The 14,697-nt window shown below is 35.3% G+C and overlaps 1 protein-coding gene across 5 annotated transcripts in view; it reads left to right on the top strand.

Annotated features, from left to right (window-relative positions):
• Positions 1-14,697, top strand: part of TTC29 (tetratricopeptide repeat domain 29) — a 219,937-nt gene that overhangs the window by 134,489 nt on the left and 70,751 nt on the right. For all 5 annotated transcript variants that reach the window (XM_068942226.1, XM_068942225.1, XM_068942223.1 and 2 more), the window contains 2 exons: positions 2,405-2,617; positions 6,229-6,314. In XM_068942226.1, coding sequence (XP_068798327.1) covers positions 2,405-2,617; positions 6,229-6,314 — 299 coding nt within the window. The remainder of the gene's footprint in view (positions 1-2,404; positions 2,618-6,228; positions 6,315-14,697) is intronic.

Here is a 14,697-nt window from a genome sequence, read left to right as displayed (position 1 = left end):
GTTTTTACAAGAATGTTTGAGTTACCCATGAATCAAAGTATACATCCACCTCTCTTATTCCAAAGAGTCCCATTACACATCTAGCAAAACTAGATCACATAAACACATGGCAATATCCTTTCAAAAGGACAATCAGTTGCTTCATACACTTTGGGGAGAGTTCCCAGAAGGAAGCTGTCTGTGCTTATGAGTATCCGAGTGGGTACTCATGCTAGCTATTAACGTTAAACTTTACTCAGCCTTACATCCTTTGTAACAAAGCCAGCACTCGCTTCCTGTTTAGCAGCTTGCGTTAACTGGAATTCTGTTGACTTGTGAGTCAGTAAACGGTTAATCGATAGGCGGAACCCCAAATGCTGTTTGGAAGCCATTTTAGACTGGAAAAGTTTGATTTGGGTTTAGCAAGTCTGTCTGTCTGTCTGTCTTATTTCCTGTTACATAAACTCTTAGTGCATCCTCAAACTGCTTATACTGGTTATGATAATTTCACTTCACGTTTCTTTCAACCTAGCATCTTTTATTCAGTCCTCTTATGTCAAGTACATGATATTTTGGAAATAACATGTACATATTTTCCTGTCTATCTGCAGAGCCTACTGGCTACTGTGACAATCAGATTTTTTCCAACACTTTGGGCCATCTCTACAATGCCTTCCCTTAGCTAGAGTGGAACTGAATAGTGCCTGCTGACGGGATGTCCACCCTTTTACCTGACACTTCAGTCTTTGACACTTTGTTGTATCTTCTGAGATCTTCACGTGAATCATAGGTTGCCCCAGACCTAAAATAATTTGCCTGTAGCACTGACTTAATCTAAAATCATTGCTTCTTTGAAAGCAAAGTTTCTTGGGCTTGTCAATTTTAGCTGAGCTCATCTTCTTCATTAGAGAAGCATAATATGAAAACAAGTTTAATTCTAATAAAGCTAAGGGTTATGCTTTATATTACAAAGTTGAAAATGTTATAAAAGGAAAATATGTACAAAAGCCAAATCTAAATTAAGCTTAATAACAGGGATCTGTCACAGCTATTCCACTGTCTTAGGTTGATTGGAGGCCTAGGGAACTAGCTTCATGTTCTTTCAGGATGCCTAAAGCAGGCCTTTCTCTGAGCTTCTCCCCCTTCCTTTCTTACAAATGGAAAACAACAACTTTTCTCCTTTCTCCATCCTTTGTTTTCACTTCTTTCCTGTTTTTTTTTTTTCTAGTATGAGTACAGTCAGTCAGCAAAACAGTAATCATCTCTTATAAATCATGTTTCGGAAGAGGTAATAACTGCCAACATATCTTAACAAACTTGGTGTATGGTTTGTTTCAGCTTTTAATAGAAATAGAAACTGATATATTGATGATCCATCTGACATACTGGCACTTGGACACAGACTGAGAGAAGAAGTGTAACCTTCATGGTTCTCCCTCGCTGTGTATAACATGGTGTCCAGGTTTTTTTTTTTTTTAAATGTTAATAGTTTTAGGTTACCTGCTTTCTTAGCAGTTATCCTGTACCCATTATGTATAAGGAAAATCTTTTCTGTTCTTTCAAGTGGGCTTTGAATTTCCACTGTCCAAATGGACAGCCTGGAAATCTCCTACACTGCAGGTATACAGGGAGATAAATTTAGCTGTGGAGGAGAGGGAGAAGGAAGGATCTGCTTGCATGTTCAAGTGAATTAAACTTTATTTTCAAACTTTCTTTTACCCCAGAGAGGTTTTAGTAATTGAAGACCTGAAAGTATATTACTTCAGGCTCAATTAGGCTGTAAGGCTACTTACTGCATTAGTAGTTCATGCTCTTCCAGTAAACTTACTATATAAATTCACCAGAGTTTGCCTAGTAATAATTGTTGAATAAATTTCTTTTTGCATATAAACATATTTTTCTTTAATTAATTTATTTGAATAAAGAATTTTTTCTGCAGTTTTGGTATCTCTGCCCTCCACATTTCAAATCTTACAGCACAGGTTTTCATTATGGAGAAAGAAATTTCAGGGGGAGTTTGAACTGTGATCATTTATGAGCAGATGTGGTTTTGAAATACGAGATTCACAAAGGCTGTATTCATAATCCTGTAACAGATTTATTTTCTGGAAAATTCTGACTTTGCACCCTTGGGATCATACATGCCTAGTACTGTGAACTACAAAGGAAAGCTAATTGCAAAACCTCCCTATGCTTCATGTCAATTGACTTGTAGTTTGTGTGATGAGTTTGAATTACAATATTAGTGGTAGCTGTAAGATTTGGCATTATTTTCCAACGATCTCTAAGTTACTGAAGATTCTTGAAAAATTTGTGAAATGATTGGGATACAACTTACTTTTTAATGAGAAAATGTTTATACGCTAATAGCTTTTCAAAAGTTTCGTGGATTACACTGATTGTAATTATGAATGACATTTTTCAGGTCATATCATGAAAGCTGCTGAACACTATGAAGCATTTTATGAGCTAACAGTGGGCTCAACGTGGAAGGATGAGACAGGCCGTACGTACAATTCACTGGCATGTGAATATCTCTGGAAAATTTATACAATTCTAGCAGACAAAATGCTAGAAAATGAAGAACACCAAAAGGCCATCAAAACACTAATAAAAGCTTTAAAAATGGCAAAAGAAGGTAGGTTGAAAATAATGCTTTCACATTGCTTTATTTTATGTGCGTGCCATGATTTTCCCAAGAGTCAAGCAAAAATTGTCAAGTATGTTTGACTGGGTGATTATTGCCTATGAAATTCAAAGACAAATGCTATCAATACACTTCCAAGTCTCCGTAAAACAGAAATGCCTTCTTGCTGACAACAAGGAGTCTTTCAGATTCCTGAAAGCTTTATCTCCAAAGTAAAACCAGTCTCGTAGGAGTGATAGCGTAGAACAGTGAACGTATAATCAGAAAGTGGGGTCACTGGGGGAAGCTGAGGTTTTAGTTGGCTAGTCACTGTTGATTTGGCAATTTTTGAATGATGGTACCAGCTGTATCACTACCTTTTCATTCTACATAGTTAGTAATTGTGAAAACAAAACAGTTTTCTCTTGTAAGGAAATAAAATTTCTTCTTTGTATCTTAAACTGTATGTAAATAGTTTTAAACCTAAATTAAGAACATGTTTTTAGATGATGGCCGAGTGAAGCTTTGCCCATGTGTGGATAGGTTCAAAAACTCCTGGACAAATTAGAATGGCATTTATGCCACATGGCACGTTATATATAATGTGGGATGTCGATCAGGTAGAAAAACTGCTCTAGAGCAGTTATTGCTCTGTATTGTATTGCTTTGTGTTGCTCTGGGGTACCGTGCACTCCAGAGCGCAGTATTACGCATGAAAGGGAACAGAAGTGAGAATGCAAGTCTTCCAAGTTCACTTTAACAGAACACACATAATTTTCCAGATTTTTGAGGTAACGTAGTACTACTTGTTTGTCAGAAGATGCTGTTGGGTGTCTGCTCCTACAGACTTACTTTTCCTAGAAAAATGATTATTGGAGTGCTTTGGAGAAGTAGGATAGAAGATCTTTGAATAATCATCTTTTCCAGGCACAGCAATTCAAGAACCTTTCGTAGTATTCCTAAAGGGGAATATTTTGCATATGAATTGCACATACAATTAACATATAATATTAATTCAATATTTATCACTGGATACATTCGTTTTTTGAAATTTAATAATGTATACCCAACATTAATCTATTAGCCAATCTTCAAGTAGTAATTGGGATAGATAGATTTAAACTATCAAAAATGGCAAAAAATTGAAAGTATTTCCAATTTTCGAATGAAATTTAACACAAATAAATAAATGATTACACAATTAGAGAGTATAGCAGAGCAACATATAAGGAACAGTATAAAATGTGTAAGCCCAGGCAAGTTCCTGAAAAAGAAATATCTTTATTAGACCAGCAGATACTATTGGAAAAATGAGCTTTCAGACAACCAAGCCTATGTTAACTTTGCCATTTGTTACTTGAAAAAGTGCCAGTGAATTATGCCTGTTGCAGGTTCTTGATTATATTATGTTCTTGATGATACTAATTCTAAAGAATGAAATGAATGTTGCCTTACCTTGTGAAGAATTATTTTTTAAATGCCAATTGAAAATCTAAATACTTTTTTATATGGTAATTTTAAGGAATAAAGCAAACAGTACTTTGGGGGCAAGTTTTCCATTCTTTCCATTCTGAATGTGTCATTTTTTGAGTTTATTTGGTTGAGTGGCTAATGCTTTTAATTTAACCACTAAATACCCTATTTTGCTATTATCCACAATTTATATGAGTAGATCTGTTCTGAGAATTGCCTTTTTAGATCTTTTCTCTTAGGAACTAAATACTGAGAATGTGGATATAATCAATTATCTGAAGAAGGGCATGTGTACCCCAAAGCTTCTCCATTTTTTCTGGCTGTATCTGTTGATCAAGTACAAGTTTTTTGCTCTTCCTACAACTGTTGTCTATCTTACATGCTTAGGTCATGACTACAGTAGAATTACTGCTATAGTATTTACTGCACCTAGAAGCATTGTGAGAATATACTGCTCATGAACTTTCCCATCAAGTTCTGCCGATTGCTAGCAAGGGAGAATTTCATGGACTTAAGAGATTGTTAAAATGGATCTGATGCCTTTCCAGAACTGACTTTGACTGGGCAGATGTCCCAGTGCCCTCAAATCAATTAGTTTCTGTAGGTTCCTGCAACTTTCAGTAATATAACAATGCATAGTACAGTTGCCATTTGAGCTTTTAGATCTGCTTTCACAAGTCTTCAGGTCCTGGTTCAAGAACTGTAGCCTCTGTCTCAGAAGCCTATATTTAACAATTTGTTTAAGCCCGTGCTGGCCGTGCCTGCGTGTCTTTAATATCCATCACGTCCTTCTCGACCAGCATCTACGTTTATGTATTTTCTCAGTGAGGATTAGATATTACCTACTTCAGTCTCTATAGTGAATGTTCTTTGGGGAAAAAGGAATTTTTTTAATATCCCTAGCAACTTTGTGCATATTCTTCCCCTGTGAAACCATATTTCTCTATTCTTTTGCCTTCTTAAGCCTTTTGAGGGATTTTAAATATTGGAAAAGGCCAGCAGAGTTTTGAGTCACCAGCTTTTCATGTGTTTATGTAACACATTGAGTACTATGGCTAGAGTATTTCTGTGGCATCAGTGATTATAGCACTCAGATAGCTCCAGAACTGTGTGTAGGCATCTCTGAGTTTGAACATGAAGGATATATTAGACTGTCAACTGTAGGTAAATAATCTCCCTTTCAATTGCAATTATATGTGTGTGCTTTGCAAAATATCTTGATATTCAGTTATGTTTCAAGTTCCTTTTCTACTCTTAGTGATGTACGGATATTGAGTAATGGAAAGATGAGATTTTTAGCAATTCTTTAATATAATTTTGCTTACAAATTAATTTTTTATTGATGCCCATGTTCTAGAAGGATATTTTTGATATATTGGGATACATTTAGCATTTCTAAAATTAATAATTTGTATACATTTCACTGTTGAAAGGGTGTTTTTCTATTGAGGGAGCAGTGTAAAAAAAAACCAGCAAGTAATGTTTGCTGTGTTTGTTAAAACAGTAGTTAGTGAAATAAAATTTGGCATGGAAAAATGCAGAGCAGATCAGTTAGCAACTGCCTCTGTGGAATTTTCTGGGACTACTACTTACAAGTATAAGTTATCCTGGCTCTTAGCTACGAACAGTAGCTTGCAAAATAGCCGTAAGGATAAGAAATACGAACCTGATCCACTGGTAGTTATCTCGTAGTGTCTCACTAAAATTCTGTCCAGGCTAGGAAAGTGTCTAGGTCAACATATTTTGTGTTAATAAAATTATAATGCATTGTACTTTTTAGCTACTTTATCTTATATTTAGAGAGAGAGATACTGCTCTAATTTTCTAATGTGAATTCTGGCTTTTTAAATGTGAAGACAGTATTATTAAACAATTCATGATAGAGAGCCCTACAGCATGTTAAATCGATTGTGCTACATCACAGGCAAACGTATTCTCTATTTGTTGAACTTATAGCCTTTATTTTCAATCATCTCCAGCTATATTTAGAAAACAGGTATTTTTGGAAAGAAACAAATGGCAAGGATAAGGAAAAGGAAAGACTTACTATAATATTTAAATATCTGCAAGTTATTTAAATACCTGCCAGAACTGTCCATAGAAATGTAATTGTGTTCAGACTACACTGGTAACTTTAATCCTTTCTTCAGGAGGTGATATGAAGATGGAAGGAGAAGCGGCCTATTGCTTAGGTTTAGCATATCATTTTGCTGGAGAAGAACAGAGAGCAATACCAGTAAGTTTATTTTAAAGTTACTTTAGCTTTTCCTATGTTTTCCTCTAGCTACTTGGTATCTTCATAGAAGTTTTGGACAGTGGAAAACATATAAAGAGATTTGGCTCACAGACCTTGTATCTAGTTCCATAGACAGGGATCCGTGGGCTTAAGAAATTATGATTTCAAAAAGTTACGGAACTTACAGACTTTCTAGCCTTGGATCTGTAGAAATAATATAAATTGGAAAGTTAATTTATACATGACTAACTTTCTTTTCTTGTATTCATACATACACACACACACACACACACACACATGTATTTATATGCACACACAAACAATATGTATGTACATATTCATACATAATGTAAGCAATTGCCTCATTTTTGGAAGTAAGGAAACTAGTCTGATACAGCACCTTTGTGAGCAACAGTTACAAATTTATCAGTCCACGTGTTGTGCTTCTCAAAACATCAGGAATGTGGAAGAAATATGATTTGCTTTTGGTGTCAACAAGCTGTAGTACTGATGTAGTCACTGTTGTTGATGTGTTGATGTTTGAGTTCATGCTCCTCTTGTCGTGTTTCCCTTGAGCTTCCCATAGATGATGGTTAAGGAAGGTTAGAATTCTACATGTGAGAATCCTAGAAAGAGGATTCCTCTAGTCCATCATAGGTCAGTGGGAGAGGAGTGCTTAGTATCAACTTCATTTGTCTGTGTTGGTCACCAGAGAAGTAACAGTCTTCCATCACCCACTTTAAAAATGTTTTGGGAGAATCTAGTTGTTCTAATACGTTTTGTCTATGGTTATTGCAAAGGCCATTAATCAGCTGGCCAGTTACTGTTTCTATTCCTGTTTGTTCCTTGAACTAACTGTGGAGTGACTTTGGATTCTTTTAGTGAACACTTTTTATGGAGAGAGTTCTTCATGGTTTTTTTGTGGTGGTTTATCTTGTTTAGAGATAGACTAGGAGAATAGTCATAGAGTGAATTGAGCATGGGTTTAAGTATGGCTTACTTGCGTTCTATGATGTAGGATGGATGCTGGATGTCTCTCCTCAGAGATGCTGTTGCATGCTGGTAATGATCTGTGATATGATTTTTCCAGAAGTTCTTGACTGTCTTTGTGCATAGTTCTTCAATACTGATAGGCCTTTCTTCTGTGTAAATAAACTGAATTCTGGAAAGTAGGAGGTGTATGTTGGAAGATAAATTTCTAGTGTCAGAAAAGCCAGAGAGCCTGCTCTCGCATCAGTTTCAGTTAGAGTCTGCAGCTTAATATGAGGGTATTTCCAAATGAGAAAGCCACATGTAATTTTATAAAACTGTATCTGATGGTTGCAACAGCAGTGAAAGAGAGAATATTTAATCTCTTCCAGCAATACAGTTTGGCTGATTAGGCTAGAATTTCTCGTGCTGAAATTCGTCTACATCTGCATTGTTTTTTGACTGACAAGCTTGAAGGTGTTTTTACTGTATCAGCTTTTCCTCTTAAGTTTTTGAGAGCCACAATAAGCTGTGTAGGTGATGAAGAGCAGCAAGGTAAATAAATGAGCTAAATAAAGAGTCTGCTAGCACATTTGATCTCTGCATCACAGGAGAAATTTGTAAACCAACAAGACGATGTAGTCTCCATGCTAAACAAAAGATCAAACCAGCCTTGCAACTGTCAAAAATATTAGGTGTCCTGATACTGTTTCTTAAGGGTCCATTTTGCTTAGATTTTATTTCTCCTGCTTTCCCTCTCCCCTTTCCCCTTGCACATTCCCCTTCCCTACAAAAGTTGCAATGATCATTTGGAAGTTTATCTTCTTTTTATCACGTGAAGAATATTTTTTTTAGGGTAGAATCTGGAATCTTAAGTTTTGTAAGGTAATAACTATTAATTTAATATATGTACATAATAGTTTGTGCCTATTTTTTGTAATCTGACAAAGACACCTGGCAGGTATGGAAAGTGAAGTGCATTTTTGTGAAGAAGGAAATAAATTCTCTATAGTACAAAACGTAAATGATCTACATTATGTTAGAGTGTAAAATGTTGTTCTAACTATAATAAAAATGTTAATGCTTTGCAGTATAAATAAAGATTCCTAAAATAGTGACATTTCAAATAACATTATGTAGGAAACCTATGAAGTGCTTTCATGCAGAAAATACATTGTGCATTATGACAGTAAGAAAAGGATAACATTTTAGTTTTGACTTTCCTTTTGTCCTTAGCAGTGATCAATATAAGACAGCAATAAAATATCAGTGGTTGACAGTGCTGTTGAGCACAAGTTGTCTTCACTCTCCAATTAGAAATCATTGCCTAAAATTTACCCTTCTGTTCTCCGTTTAATGGTCTCTGCATCCAAGGGGAGCTCAGATGCTTACAGAGATGAAATCATTGCATGCTGTTCCCAGAGGACTACTGGTTATCATTACACATAACATGCAGACAATACTGCTAGGAGCCAGTTTGCCTCATGGTAATATGTAGTTCATCACCAGCTTCTGTAGCATGCTAAAGAGGTCTTGCCACACAGCTTGGGACTATTCGGGTGTAGACTCAGGGGTCTCAGCAGTTATTTTCCTGCTTTGCATCAGAGTTTTCATCATCTTTATCCTTTTGTGCTGTGGTCCACCTCAGGCAGTCTCCTTCTAGGGGAATCTGAAAGGAGCAGCTGCTGCAGATACCATTTCTTCCAATTGTTGCCACTTGGTTCCTTTTACTGTTTCTCGTTTTACTCCCTCCCCCAACGTGCACACACACTAGCATGCAGATAAACTTGTTTCTCTTTCATTCATATCTTCTAGCAGAGTGGAGAAGCATATGTTCAAAATATTCATTATCTGATGCAGTAATTAAAGGTTGAAATGATTAAGCTGCAGCCTGTTATATCTAAAATATGCAGTCATTTTGTATTGAATGGGCTATTTTTGTTGGAGAAGGTTTTTTATTTGCTAGGCACTTGATGTGTAATCTGACATAATTTGATTTGGTGTGTAATCTGTATAAATTGATTTAATTTTATTTGATACATATGATTGATTTCCGTGGACCTACTCAAATGTAAAAACATAAATATGTGCAAGTCTAAAGGCCTGAGAACTAATCAAGTTCAATATCAGAGTGGTATGTTCGTAATATTTTTCATATCATCTGGTTTATAATCAAGCCTAGCTGCTTTTCCCCCAAATATGACACACTATTAATAGCTCACATTGTAACATATACTTTATCTTAAATCTTATAGATTTTGCCAGGGAAAGTTATCTCTCTAGGTTAATATTACAGCAAGAGTTACTACTTAATTGTTTTTCCTCAAACTTGTATAAAAAGCTGCGTATTAGGTGAATCACATTTGTGTTATTAGAAGTCCTGCATAAGGTACAGTGCTTGATGTCAGAATTTTCTTTTAAGCTGAACTTTGAAGACTACTTCAGAGTTCGACATTTAGGGTTTTATGTCTTTCAATTAGAGTTGCATCCCAACTCATTTGTAAAATCCCAGTCCTCATACCTACCTTATCTAAGCATTTGTTTATTTCTGAGTGTTCCTTTATTTTGGATGTTGAATTCTGTATTTCAGATAGGTTACATATCTAAGTAATAGAGACACTGTTCATTAATGCGCCGAGTCATGCCAAAATAAATGTGGTAATTTATGACATAATGCCACATGCATGAATTGGCAGAATCACAGTATACAAGCTACGGTCATAAAATTGTCAAGAAAATGTATGGACTTCTAAAGACATCTTCATATCCTAAATGACCCTATTAAAATAATTAGTGGTGATTTATGACTATAAGTTTAATTTCCAAAAAAGTTTAAATCAAAACAACTGAACATTTTACTTCAACACCTGCAATTAAAGAGGATAAAAGTAGATATATCTGGGATGCAGACACTCTAACATTAGTATACACAGTATGTTTTATCCAATTATATCTATTATATGTAATCATACAGATTATGCCCATATGTATGCAGCAGTTTAGCAGGTCAAGTAGAATCTTATCTAATAAAAAACTCAAAAAGGTAGACTGAATGTTATGCTCTAATCTCCTATATATTTTGAAAGGTAGTTGAGCAGAAAGAGCATTGTTCCTTTAAGGTTTCCTTACTGTTCTAGTGCAGTGCTAGAAGACTGAACTTCAAGACATTTCTGCAAATGGTGTCTGAATAGACCCACTGAGTTTAGATTTAAGCTTTCATTACTGTCACTACAGAAAGAACCACTTAAACAGAGGCTCAGGAGGGGCATCGCGAGATACTATTTGATGAAAATTATTTCAAACTTGCTTTTATTTTTTAAATTTTTTTTAACAGATTGTTCTTTATTCACCTTGAACTAATATTTAGCCATTATTAATGAAGTGTAACATTCTCAACTTAGCAAATGAGGTCATATGCTTGAAAAGACATCTTAGCATACAGGCTTAGAAAACATCTCATCATTCCTAGAGGCTTCATTTTTATTGAAACAATTTTTAAATTGTTCTTGAAACTGTAATGGTGTAGGAAGTTTGTGTTTTTTCCTATCTGAGGAATAAAAAAATTGGACAAAACTGAGTCATTCCATTGAAGGTAGGCGCTTTTGATTATCTTGACACTGACAATGGATTATATACAGAGAAGGGTAGTCTTCATGAAGGTCTGTAATTAGTGAGCCAAATTTCAAATTGATTAAATTTCATGTTTCTGAGCGGACCCTCTGCTTTAGGCACTGTGGAAGACAGGAGGAACAAAATTATGAGAGAACAATCCGTACTGGTAGTGAACTTTGTCCTGACAAAATGTACTGACTCTTAAGACTGACAAAATTAAGAAATTATGAATTATTTGAGTTGAGAACCTTAAAGAAGACCTGAAACTTCCGGAAAGAGGCAAATGTCTGATCATTCAGTTAATTGTGCTGTTGGTAATTTAGCACTTAAGACTTAAAGTGAGAGTAAGATATAATTTTTTATTTGGCTATAAAAGGTACCAGTCCCTCAGTGAAGGAAGGATTTCTTCTTTTGGTTTCATTAGTCATTTTCCTATCTTGGCAGTTTTGTGAAAACCTGAATAAAAACAGGGAAAAAGTACCAAGTAGCTCTGAGATGTAATGGCATTGTTTTCCTTCAGTACTTTTCCATGTACCATGCAACTTTGCATCTTGGTGATATGGTGTCCACTTCATTTGGCTTGGAGCAAAGTATTGTCTTTCAGGTCTGTGGCTGAACATGCATTTTGCTTTGTTGACGGCATCAGAATAGAATAGCTCCCCTCAGTAAACTGGATTTTTGTCAGAAGAAATGTACCATAAGAATACTTTTTGTGAGAAAACACTCTTAAATGCAGTGCTGCTGCAGAATTACAATAATCAAGCTATGCAAAAATCATAAAGCATGAGAAATAAGAAATAAATGGAATAGGTTAAAAAAAACTGTTACTTAATAACAAGCAAATCAGAAGATTGTCAGATTATTTCAATGTTTTGCTATAGCAACAATAAAGATAAATGTAATGGAACTTGTTGATATCAATCCTTACTCTTCAGGAGTCTCATGCGCCATAAGACCAGCTGCCAAAATACCATAAACGCACGGACCTTCTTCTCAGCTGTTACGACTTCAGATCTAATCATACATATACCGAAAGGAGCAAGAAGTCAGAGAACTGCAGTTTTAACTGCACATTCCATTAGATGATTTTAAAACACTTTTTCAGCATTTTACTGCTGTCTGCCTAGTGCTATCCTCAGGCATCTGAATAGGAGTTGGTGACAAAAAGTTTATAACTTAAATTTGGGGGTATGGAGGAGGAAATATTTTTCTTGTTTGTGTGTTTGCTTTTAATTCCAAAGCAGTATGACAGTTGCTGGGCTTATGTGTATTTATAAGGTTTATGTAGCTGTATTAAAAATACATAGATTAAACATCCTGAATTTGGAAGTCAGAATGAAATCACATTTAACCTATCAAATGGAGTTTCCCAAACCTATGTCTGTTTACTTTTCATAAGACTTTGACCCAGGGAATCCGTTATGAAACCACAAGCCATACTGTTACCTTATACATACACATGCGCATACACATACGAACACACATAAAGTGTGTGGGTTTCCATGTGTGGAGGGGGCTGCACTGTATCATTAATAATAATTATTACACACTTCATTAATAATAATCATAGATATCCTAAGATCAAGAAAAATATTCGTAAAGCTCCAAATCATTTCCACAAAATTTTAGCTAGCTGTTATATTTGAACTCAAAAGAAGCCAAATATAACTCACTGGAGGTTTGCTTAGCACTAACATGCTTAGTGTGTTTAGCAATTGAGAACAAAGCCATAACAACTCCTCAGACTGCTCTGCAAGGAAGTAAGAATTTCCTTGCATCCATTTTTTGCCAAGGTAAGAGGGCAGAGCAGTCGGGGAATGAGTGGAGCCTTTGCTGTAGCCCTGCCCTTTTGGTGTAGCAGATTGGATGGAGCAGTATTCTGCGCTAGATGTATGGCGATCATAGACGGTCTTCCCTCTCTCTGTATTCCCAGGAAAGGTAGGAGCCAGGCTGTGACCACAGCTCTACATTGTCCATTTTATGCCAGGCTGTGACCACAGCTCTACATTGTCCGTTTTATGCAATGTAAGGTTATGATCAGTCCGTTTGCCCTGGCAGAGGTTTCTAAAACTAAATGCTGCCCTCTGTGAGTTAAAAGACATGATTTAGGCAGACATTTTCTGCTTTTTGTGTTGAAACTCTTTTCTAGAGCAACTAATAAAAAAATATATTTTAAATAACTGCTGATATGCAGATTTCAATTTGTTTCATTCCCATGAACCAGGAACAAAAGAGACAAAGCTGTACAACTGTATGTTACAGAGGTTATTTACTTCACCTGCTTTAGACTGTATTGGTTTTCTAACTTAGGTGTGCCAAACCTTGTAGCCTAAAAGCTGTTCAAGGGAAGGGGAAAGACACAGAGCACCTAAGTCCAATGCTTATGTTACCTGAAAGACAATAGTGTGAAAGGTCCTCAGAACTGTCAGTGCTAAATCCATTAAAGAAATTATAGATATTACACCTAGAACTACAGGAAAGGACTGCAAGACTTTATAAGAATTGTTTAATCCATTTAGATAATATTCTTACAGAAGTCAGGCTTTTTACGTATTTTAAGAAGTGGAGTGTCGGTACCTACATAGTACAGACTTGGGAATTTCAGTACTTAAATGCAAATATATTCATAATCTGGGGGGTTTTGTTTTCCTTTGTATACTTTGGTTCAAATGAACAGGCTTTTAGAAAAAAACAAATCTATGAAGTAAGGTTTTTAAAATTAGATTGGTTTCTCATATTGGTATAGTTCAAGCTATAGCAATTCACTTATTTAATATATGCTTAAATTTCACTACAGTTATTCCTATTGCCTACGTGGAGACAACTCATATATTCAGCAAATGCTTAACTTCTTTGCTGGATCAGAACCCTCGATAGCTAGATGGGAGAGGGGGAGGTCTTGATTCAGGCATCAGATCGTAAGGAATTAAAACTTATCCTTTGATAGATAATAATCTGAGAAGTTAAAACACTGAAGTGTGCCAGTTCTAAAGTATAAAACCTAGAGCTTGCCCGCTTTGTTGCTAGAAGCAATTTGTTTTGCTGTTTTACTTTCAGCTTATGTATTATTTCAGAGCTGATCAAAAGAATTGGTAGCAAAGTGTGAAATAAATTGTACTTCTAAATAAATCGATTTAACATTCTTTGGTGCTTTAAGTGATTTTAGTAATATTAATATTTAAAATATTTCTGTCTGAAATCTTTTTATGACTATGTATAGCAATAATGGCCACCATTTCATTTTGCCGTTTTTTCTTATTAGAATATTACACAGTAAACATTGTGAAAATATTATCTTTTAGCATTGAAATGGATGCACAAGATTTCAGATGTCTATTTGCATGTAAATGACTCAAGTTTTATTCAGTCAGTAAAAACAGTCTATTAATCCTTTAACTGCATTTCTTACATGGGCTAAAACTTACAGAATATCAGATTTTCAGCCAAATAAGAACTTTTCCTTAACTTTCATACATGCATGCAGAAAAATATATTTTTTAACTGATTTAAATGTTTAAATACCTTCTTAGTTTATCTCTGCATTTTCTACCATTGTGTTAGGTGAATTTGAAGGTTTGTTCTATGCTTTTAGCTAAGAAAATTTTTCATGGATAAACTGAAGATATCAATAAGCTTGAAGCAGAATATTGATAGGTGCTTTGTCTAGGAAGGAATGGGCATTTAAGCATGCACATGCATATACACTATGATATTAGAGTCTTAGGAGGCTCTAGCAATCTGACAGCCAGGTACTTTCATATGGACACAGCAGTGTGATAAAAGCAGTCCAGGCATCTAGATC

The sequence above is a fragment of the Struthio camelus genome, chromosome 4 (genome assembly GCF_040807025.1).
Source record: "Struthio camelus isolate bStrCam1 chromosome 4, bStrCam1.hap1, whole genome shotgun sequence".
In the NCBI taxonomy this organism is placed as follows: domain Eukaryota; kingdom Metazoa; phylum Chordata; class Aves; order Struthioniformes; family Struthionidae; genus Struthio; species Struthio camelus.
Note: the sequence above shows the minus strand (reverse complement) of the source record. Positions and strands in the feature narration are given on the sequence as shown.